The following is a 22269-nucleotide window of genomic DNA, read 5'->3' as shown; positions in this document are numbered from 1 at the left end:
CAAACTTTAGTTGGCACTATGCATTTGGGCAGTTCGCCTTCTCCTGGCAGACTTTATACAAACTGACTTGTTGAAAAGGTGGCTTCCTATGACAGTGCCACATTGAAGGTCCCTGAGCTCATCTGTAAAGCAATTCTACTGCCAATGTTTCCCTATGGATATTGCATGGCTGCGTGATGGCAGAGTCAGGATTTGGAGTAAGCTGCATCAGTCCACGGCCACAACCTATCTGGTGTCAACGGTACAGGCTGGTGGCGGAGGTGTAATGTTTCCCTGGTACATGTTAAGTCCCTTGATACCAATTGAGCAATGTTTCCAAGCCCTGAAGAATTCAGGATTTTCTGGAGGCAATGGGCTGGAGGCAATGGGGGGCTCTAACCCAGTACTAGATGGGTGTACCTAATAAACTGTATACGTCTATTCATTTTTTAAACTGGTACCGGTCTACCTTCAGACAAGCCATATTGTCTTTCGATGGTGAGGTCATATTAGTGTCTATTGATGGTGGGGTCATATTAGTGTCTATTGATGGTGGGGTCATATTAGTGTCTATTGATGGTGGGGTCAAATTAGTGTATTGATGGCAGGGTCATATTAGTGTCTCTTGATGGTGGGGTCATAGTGTATTGATGGTGGGGTCATATTAGTGTCTATTGATGGTGGGGTCATATTAGTGTATTGATGGTGGGGTCATATCAGTGTATTGATGGTGGGGTCATATCAGTGTATTGATGGTGGGGTCATATTAGTGTATTGATGGTGGGGTCATATTAGTGTATTGATGGTGGGGTCATATCAGTGTCTATTGATGGTGGGGTCATAGTGTCTCTTGATGGTGGGGTCATAGTGTCTCTTGATGGTGGGGTCATAGTGTCTCTTGATGGTGGGGTCATATTAGTGTCTCTTGATGGTGGGGTCATAGTGTCTCTTGATGGTGGGGTCATATTAGTATATTGATGGTGGGGTCATATTAGTGTATTGATGGTGGGGTCATATTAGTGTATTGATGGTGGGGTCATATTAGTGTATTGATGGTGGGGTCATATCAGTGTATTGATGGTGGGGTCATATCAGTGTCTATTGATGGTGGGTTCATATTAGTGTATTGATGGTGGGGTCATATCAGTGTATTGATGGTGGGGTCATATCAGTGTCTATTGATGGTGGGTTCATATTAGTGTATTGATGGTGGGGTCATATTAGTGTATTGATGGTGGGGTCATATTAGTGTATTGATGGTGGGGTCATATCAGTGTATTGATGGTGGGGTCAAATCAGTGTATTGATGGTGGGGTCATATTAGTGTATTGATGGTGGGGTCATATTAGTGTATTGATGGTGGGGTCGTATTAGTATATTGATGGTGGGGTCATATTCGTTTCTATTGATGGTGGGGTCATATTAGTGTATTGATGGTGGGGTCATATTAGTGTCTATTGATGGTGGGGTCATATTAGTGTCTATTGATGGTGGGGTCATATTAGTGTCTATTGATGGTGGGGTCATATCAGTGTCTTTTGATGGTGGGGTCATATTAGTGTATTGATGGTGGGGTCATATTAGTGTCTATTGATAGTGGGGTCATATTAGTGTATTGATGGTGGGGTCATATTAGTGTGTATTGATGGTGGGGTCATATCAGTGTCTAGTGATGGTGGGGTCATATCAGTGTCTATTGATAGTGGGGTCATATTAGTGTATTGATGGTGGGGTCATATCAGTGTCTAGTGATGGTGGGGTCATATTAGTGTCTAGTGATGGTGGGGTCATATCAGTGTCTAGTGATGGTGGGGTCATATTAGTGTCTATTGATGGTGGGGTCATATTAGTGTATTGATGGTGGGGTCATATCAGTGTCTAGTGATGGTGGGGTCATATTAGTGTATTGATGGTGGGGTCATATCAGTGTCTTTTGATGGTGGGGTCATATTAGTGTATTGATGGTGGGGTCATATCAGTGTATTGATGGTGGGGTCATATTAGTGTCTATTGATGGTGGGGTCATATTAGTGTTTATTGATGGTGGGGTCATATTAGTGTCTCTTGATGGTGGGGTCATAGTGTCTCTTGATGGTGGGGTCATATCAGTGTATTGATGGTGGGGTCATATCAGTGTATTGATGGTGGGGTCATATTAGTGTCTCTTGATGGTGGGGTCATAGTGTCTATTGATGGTGGGGTCATATTAGTGTATTGATGGTGGGGTCATAGTGTCTATTGATGGTGGGGTCATATTAGTGTATTGATGGTGGGGTCATATCAGTGTATTGATGGTGGGGTCATATTAGTGTCTCTTGATGGTGGGGTCATAGTGTCTATTGATGGTGGGGTCATATTAGTGTATTGATGGTGGGGTCATAGTGTCTATTGATGGTGGGGTCATATTAGTGTATTGATGGTGGGGTCATATCAGTGTCTATTGATGGTGGGGTCATAGTGTCTCTTGATGGTGGGGTCATATTAGTGTCTCTTGATGGTGGGGTCATATTAGTGTATTGATGGTGGGGTCATATTAGTGTATTGATGGTGGGGTCATAGTGTCTATTGATGGTGGGGTCATATTAGTGTATTGATGGTGGGGTCATATTAGTGTCTATTGATGGTGGGGTCATATTAGTGTTTTGATGGTGGGGTCATATTAGTGTCTATTGATGGTGGGGTCATATTAGTGTCTATTGATGGTGGGGTCATATTAGTGTATATTGATGGTGGGGTCATATTAGTGTATTGATGGTGGGGTCATATTAGTGTTTTGATGGTGGGGTCATATTAGTGTATTGATGGTGGGGTCATATTAGTGTCTATTGATGGTGGGGTCATATTAGTGTCTATTGATGGTGGGGTCATATTAGTGTCTATTGATGGTGGGGTCATATTAGTGTATATTGATGGTGGGGTCATATTAGTGTATTGATGGTGGGGTCATATTAGTGTATATTGATGGTGGGGTCATATCAGTGTATTGATGGTGGGGTCATATTAGTGTATTGATGGTGGGGTCATATTAGTGTATTGATGGTGGGGTCATATTAGTGTATTGATGGTGGGGTCATATTAGTGTATTGATGGTGGGGTTATATTAGTGTGTTGATGGTGGGGTCATATTAGTGTATATTGATGGTGGGGTCATATTAGTGTCTATTGATGGTGGGGTCATATTGTATATTGATGGTGGGGTCATATTAGTGTGTATTGATGGTGGGGTCATATTAGTGTATTGATGGTGGGGTCATAGTGTCTATTGATGGTGGGGTCATATTAGTGTATTGATGGTGGGGTCATATTAGTGTCTATTGATGGTGGGGTCATATTAGTGTTTTGATGGTGGGGTCATATTAGTATATTGATGGTGGGGTCATATTAGTGTATTGATGGTGGGGGTCATATTAGTGTCTATTGATGGTGGGGTCATATTAGTGTCTATTGATGGTGGGGTCATATTAGTGTATATTGATGGTGGGGTCATATTAGTGTATTGATGGTGGGGTCATATTAGTGTTTTGATGGTGGGGTCATATTAGTGTATTGATGGTGGGGTCATATTAGTGTCTATTGATGGTGGGGTCATATTAGTGTCTATTGATGGTGGGGTCATATTAGTGTCTATTGATGGTGGGGTCATATTAGTGTATATTGATGGTGGGGTCATATTAGTGTATTGATGGTGGGGTCATATTAGTGTATATTGATGGTGGGGTCATATCAGTGTATTGATGGTGGGGTCATATTAGTGTATTGATGGTGGGGTCATATTAGTGTATTGATGGTGGGGTCATATTAGTGTATTGATGGTGGGGTCATATTAGTGTATTGATGGTGGGGTTATATTAGTGTGTTGATGGTGGGGTCATATTAGTGTATATTGATGGTGGGGTCATATTAGTGTCTATTGATGGTGGGGTCATATTGTATATTGATGGTGGGGTCATATTAGTGTGTATTGATGGTGGGGTCATATTAGTGTATTGATGGTGGGGTCATATTAGTGTATTGATGGTGGGGTCATATTGTATATTGATGGTGGGGTTATATTAGTGTCTATTGATGGTGGGGTCATATTCATGTATTGATGGTGGGGTCATTAGTGTGTATTGATGGTGGGGTCATATTAGTGTCTATTGATGGTGGGGTCATATTAGTGTCTATTGATGGTGGGGTCATATTAGTGTCTTCTGATATATATTTTTTGATCTATCCACCTTCTATGGGGTTCTTGGAAGAACCTTTTGTGGGCCATTTTCAGTGCCAAGAACCGTAAGGTTCTAAAAAGAACTGCGGACCTTAGAACTCCAGTTGAACCTCACATTTTTAGAGCGTACTTGGACTAGGATTCAGAAGGCACTCGCACATCTGAGCTAGCTTTGTTGCAGGTGCATGATTACAGTTGAATAAGATAGGTGGGGTTCATCAATAAACCTCCTTAGCTGGTGGGGGTTCTTGCAGGAACCTACCTGCCCAACAAACATTTAGATAAGGACAGTAGAAGCAGGCTCTTAACTGAAAAATGGAATGATGAAGGTGAGGTTTGTCCCTTGTATGACAAATATTGTTTGATACCATCTTTTCCTGTGTCAATCTTAAACAGAACATGGACACAATTCAATGGATAAGGTTAGCTGTATTGCGTGCAGAAGACTTGTGTCCGCAGGTATACAGACGAGGTACGTCAATTGGTATTGGTATGTTATGCAGAGCACATTCATCCTCCCGTACCTCGTCAATTAACTTTTTAGGGATAGGGGGCAGCATTTTCACTATGGATTAATCGTGTGCCCATAGTGAACTGCCTCCTACTCTGTCCCAGATGCTAATATATGCATATTATTATTACTATTGGATAGAAAACACTCTGAAGTTTCTAAAACTGTTTGAATTATGTCTGTGATTATAACAGAACTCATATGGCAGGCAAAATTCCAAACAGGAAGTGGAAATTCTGGGGCTGGTTGATGTTAAACTCATTGTCTATTCACATCCCAGTAAGATATGGATCTGACGGCACTTCCTACGCCATCCACTAGATGTCAACAGTCAGTAGAACGTGGAAGGAAGCACTAGTCATGATATGGCCATGTGTTCCATTGCTCTGTAGACAAAAACGAACGCTCCGGTTGGAACGTTATTGGAGATATATGATAACATCCTGAAGATTGATTCTCTACTTAATTTGACCAGTTTATTCGACCTGGAATATAACTTTTTGAAGTTTTCGTCCGAGATCAACTGGACCGTCGCAAGGGTTTGGACATGTGAACTAAACGTGCTAGCAAAAGTAGCTAATTGGACACTAGTAATGGACATTATCGAACAAATCAACGATTTGTGGAACTAGGATTCCTGGCACTGCATTCTGATGAAAGATCAAGGGGAATATTTATGTAATTTGTTGACTCCAACATGGCGGAGAAATGTGTATTTCTGAGCGCCGTCTCAGATTATTGCACGGTAAGCTTTTCCTAAAGTTTTTTAAAAATCTGACAGCTGTTGCATTAACAAGTGTATTTTTAATTATATGTAAAACATGTATCTTTCATCAAAGTTTGAATATTTGTTATTTGACGTGGCTCTAATTACTCCGGATATTTTGGAGGCATTTCTGAACATAGCGCCAATGTAAACCGAGATTTGTGGATATAAATATGCACATTATCGAACAAAACAAATGTATTGTGTAACATGTCCTATGAGTCATCTGATGAAGATTAGTGATTCATTTTCTCTATTTCGGCTTTGACTATCTTTGGCTGGGAAAAATGGCTGTGTGCGTTTTGGAGATCTAGCATAAATGTTGATCTCGCTGTACATTTATCAGACACCATGGGTATATTAACAAGATGTTTCTTTCATTTGCTGTATTGGACTTGTTAAGGTGTGAAAATATTTTCTAAACAATATTTTTTAATTTCGCACGCTGCCTTTTCAGCGGAATGTTGTGGGGGGGAAACGTGTGTCCTAGAAATGTTAATACCCTATAGGACTCTACATTATGGACAAAGTATGAGAACTTTTAGCAAAAGTCAATCACCACAAACACCGAGGTATGAAATCTGTCGTGAGATAGTTTTGTTAATCTGTATAATAAAAATGTTCAGACTGCAACCTCCCTACACCACTGATGAATGTAACTGGAATCCTGTTCGATGTTGCAGTGCAAGGTGAGCATTCTGGCTACGGATAGAGAACATCAACACCCCAGATATAAAACATTGGACTTGAAGCTCCGCTGGCATTTCACCTCATGACTGAATTTTTGCTTTAAGGATCACTTACAAGGGATTCCCCCTAGTTACAACTTGAAGAAACCCTAAAGGGTACTCCAGGAACCTGTGCCTGAGTGGCACAGCAGTCAAAGGCACTGCATCTCAGTACAAGAGGCATCACTACAGTACCTGGTACAAATCCAGGCTATAGCACATTCAGCCATCATTCGGTTTCCTATAGGATGGCGCCGTCGTCATTGTAAACAAGTGGACTTTTTTTAGTGTGTAGTGACAAAGGACAGGCATAATGCTTAATGGCCTCAGTTCTTTAAAACTGAACTTCAGAAACAAACTTCATGATAGGTTAAACATGTCTTTTGAACCTCCTAAACATACTGCGTCATTTCACAGGTAAACATTTACAAAAAGTTAAGCACAACGACAGTTATATGTCCTGGTGACACAGTCGAGCATGGCACTTCCAACATCAGGGTTGTGGGTTTGAGTCCCACAGGGGACCCGTAAGAAAGAATACTATCTTCAACGTATCATTCATGTTCAATAACTCATTAGACAAAATAGTGTCCACATTTTATTGGCTGCAAACAATTCCTCAATATTTGTGTAGTAAATGAGACTTCATTTAACAGCAACAAAGTATTTGACGTTACCATGAAGTATTGATGCAGAACTACGGAATAGCATTGCTGCTTTTAATGTATAGTCTGACGAAGAGGCAGGAGTCTCAGGGAGCACACCGAGGGCAAGCTCATTACACATAATTCATCGTTCCAGCGCTGTTGACCTGAAGACGAAACACAACCTAAATATTCAGCTGTAGACAGACAACAGTAGGAAAGTCTATGAGAATAAATAGTTAAATGAACTAAGAATAAGTTTAATTTGATGACTGGATCAGTGAATGACAGCTTACTGTACCTCCAAAGTTGATATGAATACAAGTGTCTCTGGCACCAGCATCAGGCCTTCCTTTTGCCCAGTTCTGGTGATCAAAGTTGGCGCCATCGCTCCAGAACCACTGCCTGTCCTGGGGGGGGGGGGGGGGGGGGAAGTGGGGTTTCAGAATAAACTTAATGTATAGTCTTTCTTCGACCACCTGAAACTAAGCTACCACAACACACCGACTGATGCTTGTGTAAAGAACTTGGAGCCTACTCCTCACATTTGCAATCATCCCAATGCATTTCAAAGACCATAACTAGTCTACAACTTGAAGCTAGAAACCCCATACACATGTTTACAAGCAGACTGCCTGGAATATATTACTTCGATCGCATTTATACTTAACTACAACTGTTTTACATGTGTATAAAAGCCTCCTACTGAAGTTGACAGTTAAATGCATTAAAGTAATTTAGTAAATTCATCTAGAATGACTTACAGGATCAATTAGGGTTAAGGGTGTTGCTCAAGGGCATGTCAGATTTCAGGCTGTGAGCTCTGGCATTCAAACTACCAACCTTGCCTTTATTGCCCCCATGGCCTTAACGGCGAGGCTACCTGTCACCTGGGTAATCTTGACATTTTATTAGGAACCCATTTGAGTATCTGTTAAAAAAAGCAGCTACTCTTCCTGGGGTCCACACAACATCACATTAGAACATCACACAACTCAGACAACTCACAAATTACAGGTAGCCTACATGCCAAACCTCACATTTTTAACAAGGTTTGCTTTTCACTTGCGAAAGATGGAACGGCGTTACTTGCAATAATGGCTCTATATGACGCTGTGCTTAATGGTCCCACCTTAACAGAATAAAAGCCGCCAATCCAGGTAGGAGGGAAACCAACAGTCTTCACCAAGACCAACGCCTGTAGAAAGTGATCCTCCTCGGAGCTGTGCACAGATGCCAGGTTTGCGCCAAGGTACTTCACAACGTTGGGTACAGACACCAGTTGATCACCAAGGGACACACAGTGCCTCTAGAGAAGAAAGTATTTATTTAACTAGGCAAGTCAGTTTAGAAAAATATTATCTACAATAATAGCCAAGCAATTAACAAAGACATTTCATCTATTAGTCAGTCTACCAGCCTAGCTGAGAATTTGTCTTCTGGACTCTCAACCAAATATTGACCATCACAACTAACTCCCTTTTAAAACATTTCTTAAAGATACTAGTTTATCTGCGTCTTAAGCCATGTCCTGTGGGTCCCAATATACAGGCGGCACAACTCCACATTAAATATTCAAAAGTATAGAAAATTCCCATCTTAAAGGGAAGTCCAGTATTTTACAGTCATGTGTTGCCGTTAAAGAACGTATCACCTTTAAGGTCATGTCAAAGAGCTAATTTCAACAACACTTCCCCTTCAAATTCACAGTAGATGTAAGGGTGATACCTCTGCTTCAGGCCAGCTCCTTGTAGTCTTTACAAACATTAAGCAGCTTGATCCATATTTGGTCCAACCGGAAGGACACAAGTCTTCTTCTAGAAGTGAATCTGTAAGGAGAAGTTGTGGCTTTAAAGGCTATTGGAGAAAGATGTACAAATCACAGCTACAATTATTTGTAGATCAGTCAGTCACCTCTGCTACAAGAAACATACAGATCGAGTCAAGAAAAGTAGATTCTTACGTGCATCTCCCAGAGCAAAGGCAGCAGTGAGAAGCAGAAGACTGGTCAACATGGTCATGGAGTCGCCTGAGAGAAACAAAGAGTGAAGCCATCAAAACCAAGTCAGAGAACTTCAGCGTGTAGGGGAGTGCAGTGTTCCCCTGACCTCTCCACATACCCCAGAATTACACTTGTCAGATGTATCCCAGTACTAATCACAGATTCAACTAATGAAGGACTAGGCATCTTCCTTCACATATAGTAGATTAGAACAGGAATATGTCTGCTTTCCTAAACACAAACCTATTCCCTAAGCAGGGATGAGAAGAAATTCTGGGCAGGTATTTCTCACCACTCAGACAGGAGTAATAGAGTTCTAGTTCCCAAATGTAGAAATGCCCTGCAGCTTTGGGTATTGCCAAATCTTTCAGAATGCTGATATTATGGTTGAACAAAGTTATATTCTGGTTCTTTTATTATTGAACAAAAATTAAAAGCACAGTACAAAAGGCTGGCAGGTAAGGCTTAGTGGCTTGTAACACCAGTAGGTAAGGTGAAATGGCCATCAGGAAAGGCTGTGATAAGACGTGGTGCTGGAGGGAATACACCACATTAACATACGACTGACCAGTAAGCTACACCACAGCCCAATATTAGACCTATTAATTAATGAAGCAAGGTCTAAGGACATTCCATAGCAACAGCTTGCTAGACGTTGTTCAATGAGGTACCTGCTAGCAGCATGGGTCCCACCTCTGAAGATCAATCCATAATACACTAGATGGTTCTGATAAGTCATCATTTACAGCACTGAGCAAAAAATAAATCTAGTTTACAATACCAATTAAAATATGGCTGCCAATGTTTTGTTCTGGCTTTGCACATCCATGTTTCCTCTACATCCTGTCCGGCCCATCATGGTGCCCATGTTGTGAGGGGGATTAGCAAGGCAGCTGAGCACAACATGGAATGAATCTGTTTGATTTTGAGGGGGGGGGGTGAAAGTAAAAACAGCATTTCATAGTGTTTTATTCACTGAGACACAGTGCAAAAGGCAACCGAGCAGAACAGTGTACAGGATTATAGATGTAAGACATTCTGCTAGCAGGGACATTTCGGACCATGTCTCATCTCACAAGCTGTAACACTTCTCTTACAGTTATATTAAAGGTAGCTAGTCCAGTATTAGACACCATAACAATACACAAGCTAGGATGAACAGGATATTATGTCACAACGCAGGAATTTAAAACCCTAGAAAAGTTACAATAGCAGAAACTTACTTTAGCCAACCAACAAAAGGAACAATAAAGAAACTGGGACACCACAAACACTGAACAAACCCAGGTTAAACATGCTGCTTATATACCATAAGAATGGAAGAGGAATTGGTGATTAGCAGAGTGAGTTCAGGTGTGGTGAGTTAGCAGGAGAGGGGCGTGTCCAGAGGGTAATTGGGAGTTTGTGGAATTAGCATTATCCTTCAAAACAAGTGCACTACATGTGTCCAGGGCAACATATTCACTATGGGCTCTGGTCAAAAGTAGTGTACTTCATAGGGAATAGAGGGCTATTTGGGATACATTCACATACAGTATTAGATGAACAGATGTTGAAATCTCCCTTTCTGAAATCCTGCCTGTGAGTTGAGTTCTAACGCTCCCTTTGGCTGAGATTGAGTCCTACGTCTCCCTCCTCTCCTTTTTAAGGACCCATCCAGTCAGACCCCTCCCTCTTGATTTTTGTGAGGAGGTTGGTGGAGATGGCGGTAGCAAAAGTGTCATTTGAAGTTGAAATCAAGTTGAGTACAGTTAGCGAGAAAGATGAGTGGAGAACAGTGAAGTCCAAGAATGGAATAAAACGGGTTCAAATTGTTGTGGAAAATGAGTCTGATTAATCATTGTTTGTTGGACTACGTGATGTCATCACGTAACCATAAAGCATCAATCCTTTAATTATAAAAGCAAAGGGTTTTATTTTGACTTGTATTATGCCCACTGCATGCATTTTTTTTAATAACCAAACAAACACGTATACAAAACACAGGGCTGAAACCCATTCAAAAGAGCGAAGAGTACCTCAAATAAATACACGGGACGAGACTCGTAATCATCTATGCACAATACAAGCGGCACGAAAGCCAAAACAAGGCACAGGTACTCACACGACCAACGGACATTGGAACAATAAATCGAATGAGAACAAAGGGCACAAACATACAATTACTATTCAGGGGAGAATATGTGGATCAGGTGTGGGCAATGACACAGTTCAGTTCCTAGAGGCCGGTGACGTTGGCCTCCGAAACCGGTGCACGGAAAGAGCAACAGTACTGGAGGGATCCGTGACAGAGAGGTTAAGGAAACCCTGTGTAAGCTACAAAACTTATGCAACTGCTAAGGCAGCATTTTCCCAACTTGGTCCTGGTGATCCCAGGTATCATCTCTTCAACCACTTACAATAGATTCTCCTTGCACACAGGAACATGGATGCTTCCTAAATGGCTTATTATCCCCTATGTAGTGCACTACTTTGGACCAGGGCCCACAGTGAACAACATAGAGAATAGCTCAGTGCCACAAAGGTAATATGGACCCTTGTCTAAAGTAGCTCACTACTAAGGGAATAGGAGGTCAGTTGGGACATAGACAGGTACAGTATTAGATGAACAGATGTTGAAATCTCACCTTCTGAAGTCTTCAGTTGTAGCTTCACTTCTTCAGAGATCTTCAAAGGTCTTCACTGGGTCTCTCTCTCTCTCTGTCCTGCATTTGAGTTGAGTTCTACCTCTCCCTCAACTCCTATTTAAGGACCTGTCCAGTCAGACCCCTCCCTCTATTTTTCTCACTCTCTCATCCTTCAACCCTCCACATACTTTCTGTCCAGCCCAAAACCTGCTGGACCTGTCCGATATGTACCTGTTTGACTGGGTTGGGGTCAATTCAAAGTGAACGTTTTCAACTTTTGTAACACATTCATGTGCTGCATATTGGGTCACAATATGGTTATGAAGATACTTAATTCTACCTAATTGAAGCTGATGAAGATGTAGTCTGAAGTGCATTACAATGTCTTGGAAACACAATGATATTTCAGAAGGAGATAAATAATGAGCTGGAAAACCTCTTACATTTACATTTAAGTCATTTAGCAGACGCTCTTATCCAGAGCGACTTACAAATTGGTGCATTCACCTTATGATATCCAGTGGAACAGCCACTTTACAATAGTGCATCTAAATCTTTTAAGGGGGGGGGGGGGTTAGAAGGATTACTTTATCCTATCCTAGGTATTCCTTAAAGAGGTGGGGTTTCAGGTGTCTCCGGAAGGTGGTGATTGACTCCGCTGTCCTGGCGTCGTGAGGGAGTTTGTTCCACCATTGGGGTGCCAGAGCAGCGAACAGTTTTGACTGGGCTGAGCGGGAACTGTACTTCCTCAGAGGTAGGGAGGCGAGCAGGCCAGAGGTGGATGAACGCAGTGCCCTTGTTTGGGTGTAGGGCCTGATCAGAGCCTGAAGGTACGGAGGTGCCGTTCCCCTCACAGCTCCGTAGGCAAGCACCATGGTCTTGTAGCGGATGCGAGCTTCAACTGGAAGCCAGTGGAGAGAGCGGAGGAGCGGGGTGACGTGAGAGAACTTGGGAAGGTTGAACACCAGACGGGCTGCGGCGTTCTGGATGAGTTGTAGGGGTTTAATGGCACAGGCAGGGAGCCCAGCCAACAGCGAGTTGCAGTAATCCAGACGGGAGATGACAAGTGCCTGGATTAGGACCTGCGCCGCTTCCTGTGTGAGGCAGGGTCGTACTCTGCGGATGTTGTAGAGCATGAACCTACAGGAACGGGCCACCGCCTTGATGTTAGTTGAGAACAACAGGGTGTTGTCCAGGATCACGCCAAGGTTCTTAGCGCTCTGGGAGGAGGACACAATGGAGTTGTCAACCGTGATGGCGAGATCATGGAACGGGCAGTCCTTCCCCGGGAGGAAGAGCAGCTCCGTCTTGCCGAGGTTCAGCTTGAGGTGGTGATCCGTCATCCACACTGATATGTCTGCCAGACATGCAGAGATGCGATTCGCCACCTGGTTATCAGAAGGGGGAAAGGAGAAGATTAATTGTGTGTCGTCTGCATAGCAATGATAGGAGAGACCATGTGAGGTTATGACAGAGCCAAGTGACTTGGTGTATAGCGAGAATAGGAGAGGGCCTAGAACAGAGCCCTGGGGGACACCAGTGGTGAGAGCACGTGGTGAGGAGACAGATTCTCGCCACGCCACCTGGTAGGAGCGACCTGTCAGGTAGGACGCAATCCAAGCGTGGGCCGCGCCGGAGATGCCCAACTCGGAGAGGGTGGAGAGGAGGATCTGATGGTTCACAGTATCAAAGGCAGCCGATAGGTCTAGAAGGATGAGAGCAGAGGAGAGAGAGTTAGCTTTAGCAGTGCGGAGCGCCTCCGTGACACAGAGAAGAGCAGTCTCAGTTGAATGACTAGTCTTGAAACCTGACTGATTTGGATCAAGAAGGTCATTCTGAGAGAGATAGCAGGAGAGCTGGCCAAGGACAGCACGTTCAAGAGTTTTGGAGAGAAAAGAAAGAAGGGATACTGGTCTGTAGTTGTTGACATCGGAGGGATCGAGTGTAGGTTTTTTCAGAAGGGGTGCAACTCTCGCTCTCTTGAAGACGGAAGGGACGTAGCCAGCGGTCAAGGATGAGTTGATGAGCGAGGTGAGGTAAGGGAGAAGGTCTCCGGAAATGGTCTGGAGAAGAGAGGAGGGGATAGGGTCAAGCGGGCAGGTTGTTGGGTGGCCGGCCGTCACAAGACGCGAGATTTCATCTGGGGAGAGAGGGGAGAAAGAGGTCAAAGCACAGGGTAGGGCAGTGTGAGCAGAACCAGCGGTGTCGTTTGACTTAGCAAACGAGGATCGGATGTCGTCAACCTTCTTTTCAAAATGGTTGACGAAGTCATCCGCAGAGAGGGAGGAGGGGGGGGAGGGGGAGGAGGATTCAGGAGGGAGGAGAAGGTGGCAAAGAGCTTCCTAGGGTTAGAGGCAGATGCTTGGAATTTAGAGTGGTAGAAAGTGGCTTTAGCAGCAGAGACAGAAGAGGAAAATGTAGAGAGGAGGGAGTGAAAGGATGCCAGGTCCGCAGGGAGGCGAGTTCTCCTCCATTTCCGCTCGGCTGCCCGGAGCCCTGTTCTGTGAGCTCGCAATGAGTCGTTGAGCCACGGAGCAGGAGGGGAGGACCGAGCCGGCCTGGAGGATAGGGGACATAGAGAGTCAAAGGATGCAGAAAGGGAGGAGAGGAGGGTTGAGGAGGCAGAATCAGGAGATAGGTTGGAGAAGGTTTGAGCAGAGGGAAGAGATGATAGGATGGAAGAGGAGAGAGTAGCGGGGGAGAGAGAGCGAAGGTTTGGACGGCGCGATACCATCCGAGTAGGGGCAGAGTGGGAAGTGTTGGATGAGAGCGAGAGGGAAAAGGATACAAGGTAGTGGTCGGAGACTTGGAGGGGAGTTGCAATGAGATTAGTGGAAGAACAGCATCTAGTAAAGATGAGGTCAAGCGTATTGCCTGCCTTGTGAGTAGGGGGGGAAGGTGAGAGGGTGAGGTCAAAAGAGGAGAGGAGTGGAAAGAGGGAGGCAGAGAGGAGTGAGTCAAAGGTAGACGTGGGGAGGTTAAAGTCACCCAGAACTGTGAGAGGTGAGCCATCCTCAGGGAAGGAACTTATCAAGGCGTCAAGCTCATTGATGAACTCTCCAAGGGAACCTGGAGGGCGATAAATGATAAGGATGTTAAGCTTGAAAGGGCTGGTAACTGTGACAGCATGGAATTCAAAGGAGGCGATAGACAGATGGGTCAGGGGAGAAAGAGAGAATGTCCACTTGGGAGAGATGAGGATCCCAGTGCCACCACCCCGCTGACCAGAAGCTCTCGGGGTGTGCGAGAACACGTGGGCAGACGAGGAGAGAGCAGTAGGAGTAGCAGTGTTATCTGTGGTAATCCATGTTTCCGTCAGTGCCAAGAAGTCGAGGGACTGGAGGGAAGCATAGGCTGAGATGAACTCTGCCTTGTTGGCCGCAGATCGGCAGTTCCAGAGGCTGCCGGAGACCTGGAACTCCACGTGGGTCGTGCGCGCTGGGACCACCAGGTTAGGGTGGCAGCGGCACGCGGTGTGAAGCGTTTGTATGGTCTGTGCAGAGAGGAGAGAACAGGGATAGACAGACACATAGTTGACAGGCTACAGAAGAGGCTACACTAATGCAAAGGAGATTGGAATGACAAGTGGACTACACGTCTCGAATGTTCAGAAAGTTAAGCTTACGTAGCAAAAATCTTATTGACTAAAATGATTAAAATGATGCAGTACTGCTGACTGGTGAAGTAGGCTAGCTAGCAGTGGCTGCGTTGTTGACTTTGTTTGAAAGTGTTGCTGGCTAGGTAGCCTCGATAACTGGCTAGGTAACCTCGATAACTGGCTAGATAATTACTCTAAACTACACAATTATCTTAGATACAAGGACAGCAAAGACAACTAAGTAGCTAGCTAGCTAACACTACACTAATCAAATCGTTCCGTTGTACTGTTTCGGTAGAAGTTGGCTAGCTGGCTAGCTAGCAGTGTTGACAACGTTAGGACGGCGAAAATAGCTGGCTAGCTGACTTTGTTTGAAAGTGGAGCTGGCTAGGTAACCTCGATAACTGGCTAGATAATTACTCTAAACTACACAATTATCTTAGATACAAAGACAGCAAAGACAACTATGTAGCTAGCTAACACTACACTAATCAAATCGTTCCGTTGTACTGTTTCGGTAGAAGTTGGCTAGCTGGCTAGCTAGCAGTGTTGACAACGTTAGAAGATTCGATAATTCGATAATAATCTAAACTACACAATTATCTTTGATACAAAGACGGCTATGTAGCTAGCTAAGAAAAAAGTGCTAAGATCAAACAAATCAAACCGTTGTACTGTAATGAAATTAAATTAAATGTAATACTACCTGTGGAGCGAAGCGAAATGCGACTACTCGCTCTTGTCATCATTGTGATGTCACCAGCTAACTCTGGAATTTTTAATTCATTTGAATGAACTGTGTTCTATTTGAATTAACTGCCAACCCTGCTGTCTGTCTGTTAGCTAATAATGAGCTTTATTCACCCCAAATCACTGTATCAGAGATGGGCCACTACACCCCTTAGGGACCCACCAAGGCTGTCCCAAATGGCTTCCTATCGCCTATGATATTGTGCCCTACTTTTGACCAGGGCCCATATGACTTTGGTCAAAAGTAGGGCACTATAAAGATAGGAAGTTGTGATTTGTAATGCTACCCATGTAATTGAGTACATATGTTACACTGGCTTGTGTTGCTGTTTGTAACCTTATTTTACAATGAATTTAAAGAATCGACTTGTATTTTTTTCCAGAGTTTCCTGGTCTTTGCATTAACAAGATAATAATTTCCAGCACCCTTCAGACCGTTGAAAATGCAAGACAGGGAGAGGAGTACAGGCACAGCCTGCCCCACCACTCCCAATCATTCTCGGGTAGCGGTGGCTAATGTTAACAGAAGTTTGTAGGAAGTTGGTTGGTTTCTAAGATTCTTAAATATCCTCCTGATTTCAGTTGATGTGACACAACAATCAATGTAACATGTAGAGAATCACTGTACCATCTAAACCACTGTAATGTATATTTCCAATAACCAAAAATGTCAAAGATTAAGGTTAGAGAAACCATAGTGCACATAGAATAGATCTACAACTTATTGACTCACTTCCCATGGGAGTGACAGATCTATAACGTGACTTTCTATCTGAAATGAGTCCAGTCATACACCAAACTACATAATGGACCTATCGAAGAAAACGTAATGTAACTTGTATTATCCAGGCTTCTAATATGCATCAATAAAATAGATATTCCTAACATCACACCTTGTAAGGCTGCCGGTCCGGTCCAGCCAGCACGGAACGTTGAAATAGAACAGGAATGACTGTCGAATTCTACAACGTCTTCATTCTATTCATTCTATTACAGGTGAGGTGAAGGGTCAATGTCTTAAGGCTGAAGGGCTGGAAGGGAGATATGTAGTAGGACCAGGGTTGTGTTGTTAGGAGAGGGGGGAGAGGAGAAGAGGAGAGGGAAAGAGGAGAGGTGATGGGTCAATGTCTTAAGCCTGAAGTATTGGAGGAGAAATATGTTGTAGGACCAGCAGCATTCATTTGTGAGGAGGAGAGAAGGTGGGAGAGGGTGAATAGCTAGCCTACCTTTTCTTTGTGAGGGTCAATCCTCTCTTTCACCAAACCTTGTCATCAAGGTGACTTTCTGTATTTCTGGAAGAACACGTGGTACAAGAAAATAAGATATGAGACAAATGTGTGGATGAGAAGAGGGGAGAGAAGAGAGAGAGTGGAGGGGAGAGAAGAGAGAGAGGGGAGGGGAGAGAAGAGAGAGAGGGGAGGGGAGAGAAGAGAGCGAGGGTTGTTTCTAGACCAAAGCTCCTGTAACGTCAGGAGAATGATGGGTGTGGAGTCAGGCGCAGAGAGCAGAAGTTTCAAGGGAACAAACGCTTTAATGTCCACAGTCAAACAGGAACAGGTACAAAAATGGGTGACGCCAAAATACAGGCGCAAACACAACCCAAAGACCACTGTTAAATAAACTGGACAGCGAAAACCCAAAATCAATGATACACCTCCTACGTACAATCACAACCAATAAGCCCGCACAAACACTAGCGGGCGAAACGAAACTAAATAGTACACCTCCCAAAACCCCAACAAGGAACAGGTGAAAACAATTAGACAGAGATAAACGAAAAGGAAAAAGGGATCGGTGGCAGCTAGTAGACCGGCGACGACGACCGCCGAGCGCCACCCGAACGGGAAGGGGAGCCACCTTCGGTAGTATTCGTGACAGCTCCCTACCTTTTTGCATGTTGTACAGCCCAGCTTTGAATTTTGCATGACAAGCCAGGGGTAATACATTTGCTTGTTATTGAACTGCAAATTGAACCTGCTCCAAGCACTTGGTTAGTGGATGCACTTTCCCAGCTTCCCATCTCCCTCGCCCACTGAGTCTGACTCACTAGTAGACCTACTGTCTAGTGGAGGTGGTGATGCTGAACTGGAGGGATTAACAGAGATACTAGCTAGTGGAGGAGGTGATGCTGAACTGGAGGGATTAACAGAGATACTACCTAGTGGAGGTGGTGATTCTGAACTGGAGGGATTAACAGAGATACTAGCTGTGGAGGTGGTGATGCTGAACTGGAGGGATTAAACCTTTTCTCAATAGGGGGGCGCCATTTCGACTTTGTAAAAAATCGTTCCCAAATTAAACTGCCTCGTACTCAATTCTTGCTCGTACAATATGCATATTATTATTACTATTGGATAGAAAACACTCTCTAGTTTCTAAAACCGTTTGAATTATATCTGTGAGTAAAACAGAACTCATTTTGCAGCAAACTTCCTGTCAGGAAGTGAGAAATCTGAAATCGGGGGCTCTGTTCCAGGGTCAGTTTATTAATTTGCATGTAATCTATGGGTCTACATGCACTGCATACGCCTTCCCCTAGATGTCAGTAAACAGTGAGAATTGGAATGGGGTGTCTAGGTAGATCTGAGGCCGAACAAGAGCTCTTGGAACCGGGGGTGCAATCTATTCAACGTTCGTCATGACGCGAGACAGACCTCAGGATTGCGTTCTGAAAAGCTGTTGTTATAGGCGTTAGATATATCCGGCTCTGATTTTATTCGATATACGTGTTAAAAACATCATAATGTAGTTATTTTAAACCGAGTTATATCAGTTTATATCAGTATATTGCGATTTTCGGGATTTTCTTTGTGCTGCGTTCTGGGGATTTGGACACGTCTGCACCACATGGCTAACGTTTGCTGCTAATTCCACAGTTGAAGACGACATTCTACAACCGAGCAACGATTATTCTGGACAAATGACAACTTGTACAAGATTCTGATGGAAGCTCATCAAATAGTAAGAACTATTTATGATGTTAATTCGTAATTTCTGTCGAAAAAGTTAAACTATTATTCCGCCATTAATTTCGGCGCGGTCTCGCTTTAACCTGTTTGGGCTGCAGGGGGAGTATTGAGTAGCCAGATAAAAGGTGCCCATTTCAAACGGCCTCGTACTCAATTCTTGCTCGTACAATATGCATATTATTATTACTATTGGATAGAAAACACTCTCTAGTTTCTAAAACCGTTTCAATTATATCTGTGAGTCAAACAGAACTCATTTGGCACAAACTTCCTGACCAGGAAGTGGAAAGTCTGAAATCGATGCTCTGTTCTACTTCCTGCCTATACATGGGCATGATACGTAAGAGTCTACGTGCACTTCATAGACCTTCCCCTGGATGTCAAGAGGCTGTGAGAGAAGAAATTTCGTGTTTATCTTGGTCTGAATGGAATACAAGCTCTTTGTATGACGTGTCCCTCATTTCCGGTACTCTTGGCAGCGCGAGGTGGACAGTGGGATTGCCTTCTGTTTAGCTGCCGTTATGGACGACTACTATCTCCGGCTCTGATTTTATTTGATACATGTGACCATATCACCGTAAAGTATGTTTTTTCAATATAGTTTAATCAGATTATTGAAATTTTTTCGGGAGTTTTGCCGTGTTCCGTTCTCTGACTTTGTTGACGTTGGAGAGATCCGTGCCACTTGGCAAGTGCGCATGCTAAATGAAGAGGGAAAGTTGCCGTTCCAGATCCAAACAACGACTGTTCTGGACAAAGGACACCTTGTCCAACATTGATGGAAGATCAGCAAAAGTAAGAAACATTTTATGATGCTATTTCATATATCTGTCGTAGATGTGAACTGGTCGTCGGCGCCCAACTGTTTCTGGCTATTGTGCTAAGCTAATATAACGCTACATTTTGTTTTCGCTGTAAAACACTTAATAAATCGGAAATATTGTCTGGAATCACAAGATGCCTGTCTTTCAATTGCTGTACACTATGTATTTTTCAGAAATGTTTTATGATGAGTAATTAGGTATTTGACGTTGGTGTCTGTAAGTTTTATGGCTGCTTTCGGTGCAATTTCTGATTGTAGCTGCAATGTAAACTATGATTTATACCTGAAATATGCACATTTTTCTAACAAAACATATGCTATACAATAAATATGTTATCAGACTGTCATCTGATGAGGTTGTTTCTTGGTTAGTGGCTATTTATATCTTTATTTGGCCGAATTTGTGATAGCTACTGATGGAGTAAAAAAATGGTGGAGTAAGAAAAGTGGTGTCTTTTGCTAACGTGGTTAGCTAATAGATTTACATATTGTGTCTTCCCTGTAAAACATTTTAAAAATCAGAAATGATGGCTTTATTCACAAGATGTGTATCTTTCATTTGGTGTCTTGGACTTGTGATTTCATAAACATTTTATTATATGATATCCCTGTGGCTTTAGGCTAGGCTATGCTAGTCAGCTTTTTTGATGGGGGGGATCCCGGATCCGGGTTTGGGAGGTGTTAGAGGTTATGTCAGTATATTGCAATTTTTCGGATATGTATTAGTGTTGCGTTCTAGGGAGTTGGTGATGTCTGGACCACATGCCTAATGTTTACTGCTAATTGCAACGTTGAAGAGGACATTCTACAACCGAGCAACGATTCTTTTGGACAAAGGACACCTTTCCCAAGATTCTGATGGGAGTTCATCAAAAAGTAAGAACTATTTATGCTGATAATTTGTTGTTCTGTTGAAAAATGTTACATGCATAAGCCGCCATTCATTTCAGTGTAGCCTCGCTTTAACGCACGCTGTATGTTGTAGTAACGTTAATTTTAAAAATGTAACACAGCGATTGCATTAAGAACTAATTTGTCTTTCATTTGCTGTCCAACCTGTATTTTTTAGTCAAGTTTTGGATTAGTTACTGATTAGAATAGGTGCCTCTCCAAAGATTTCTCCTGACATTTTCTTTGCTACTTTTCTCATTGTATAACCACGATTTGTGCCGCTAAATATGCACATTTTCGAACAAACTCTATATGCATTGTGTAATATGATGTTATAGGACTGTCATCTGAAGAATTCTGAGAAGGTTAGTGAAAAAATTAATATATTTTGGTGGTTTATACGTTATCGCTATTTTTGGCTTGAATCAATGCTGTTGTGATGTTTGCTATTGTGGTAAGCTAATATAACGCTATATTGTGTTTTTGCTGTAAAACACTTAGAAAATCTGAAATATTGGCTGGATTCACAAGATCTGTGTCTTTCATTTGCTGTATTGGACTTGTTAATGTCTGAAAGTTAAATATTTCTAAAAAATATATTTTGAATTTCGCACCCTGCACTTGGCCTGGCTGTTGTCATATTGTGCCCGACATCGGGCTTGCAGCCCAAAGAAGTTAAGAAATGGGTTTGCATGGCCGAGCAGCCGCACACAACCCTAAGATCACCATGCTCAATGGCAGGAGTCGACTGGAGCGGTGTGAAACTCACCGCAATTGGAGCAGTGGAAATGCGATCTCAGGAGTGATTTGTCACCATCTGGCAGTCCGACTGACGTATCTGGATATGGCAGATGCCAGGATAATGCGACCTGCCCGAATGCATAGTGCCAACTGTAAAGTTTGGTGGAGAAGGAATAATGGTCTGGTGCTGTTGTTCTTGGTTTGGGCACCTTAGTTCCAGTGAAGGCAAATCCTATTGCTACAATGACATTGTAGACGATTCTGTGCTTCCAATTTGTCGCATCAGTTTGGGGAAGGCCCTTTCCTGTTTCAGCATGACAATCCCCCCCGTGCAGGTTTATACAGAAATGGTTTGATGAGATTGGTGTGGAAGAACTTGACTGTCCTGCACAGAGCCCTGACCTCAACCCCATCGAATACTTTTGGGATGAATTGGAACGCCAACTGTGAGCCAGGCCTAATCGCCTAAAATCAGTGCCCGACCTCACTAAAGCTGTTGTAGCTGAATGGAAGCACATCCCCCACAGCAATGTTCTGACATCTAGTGCAAGGCCTCCCCAGAACACTGGAGGTTGTTAAGGGGGGGGGGGGCGACTCCATGATTTTTGAATATGTTTGATGAGCAGGTGACCACATACTTTGTCATGTGGTGTGCGTTCTAGTTATAAATTAACTATTTAGCAAATTATAGGCTGAACATTTACTTACCCCACTAAAGTTATTCATTTCACTTCTTGGATGTCCTGTTCACAGAGGGCAATCATGTGAATCACCAATACATTCTAGCTAGCTAATACTGTACTGACCATGTTCAGGCAAGTTTCCTCCCTGCCTCCAAATATGGGCATGAACATGAAGTACCCTGAACATGAATAGATCAGTCTGGCCCTAAAAGATCAGATGGCATCAACATGTAACGAAACCAGGAGATATGAATCATCAAGTCATCCTACAGGTTCTAATACAACATTTACTCATGTAAAGATGAAGAGCATGTACTTTATTTTACAGGATGATATAATGCAAGAAG

General features: G+C 43.2%; 1 protein-coding gene across 1 annotated transcript in view; it reads left to right on the top strand.

The window, feature by feature from the left end:
* Nucleotides 1-22269, top strand: part of LOC120041682 (equistatin-like) — a 43976-nt gene that overhangs the window by 4463 nt on the left and 17244 nt on the right. The window contains exon 4 of the mRNA XM_038986545.1: nucleotides 8091-8102. Within this exon, the coding sequence (XP_038842473.1) occupies nucleotides 8091-8102 (12 nt within the window). The remainder of the gene's footprint in view (nucleotides 1-8090; nucleotides 8103-22269) is intronic.

This window comes from Salvelinus namaycush, unplaced genomic scaffold (genome assembly GCF_016432855.1).
Source record: "Salvelinus namaycush isolate Seneca unplaced genomic scaffold, SaNama_1.0 Scaffold503, whole genome shotgun sequence".
Taxonomy (NCBI): Eukaryota; Metazoa; Chordata; class Actinopteri; order Salmoniformes; family Salmonidae; genus Salvelinus; species Salvelinus namaycush.
Note: the sequence above shows the minus strand (reverse complement) of the source record. Positions and strands in the feature narration are given on the sequence as shown.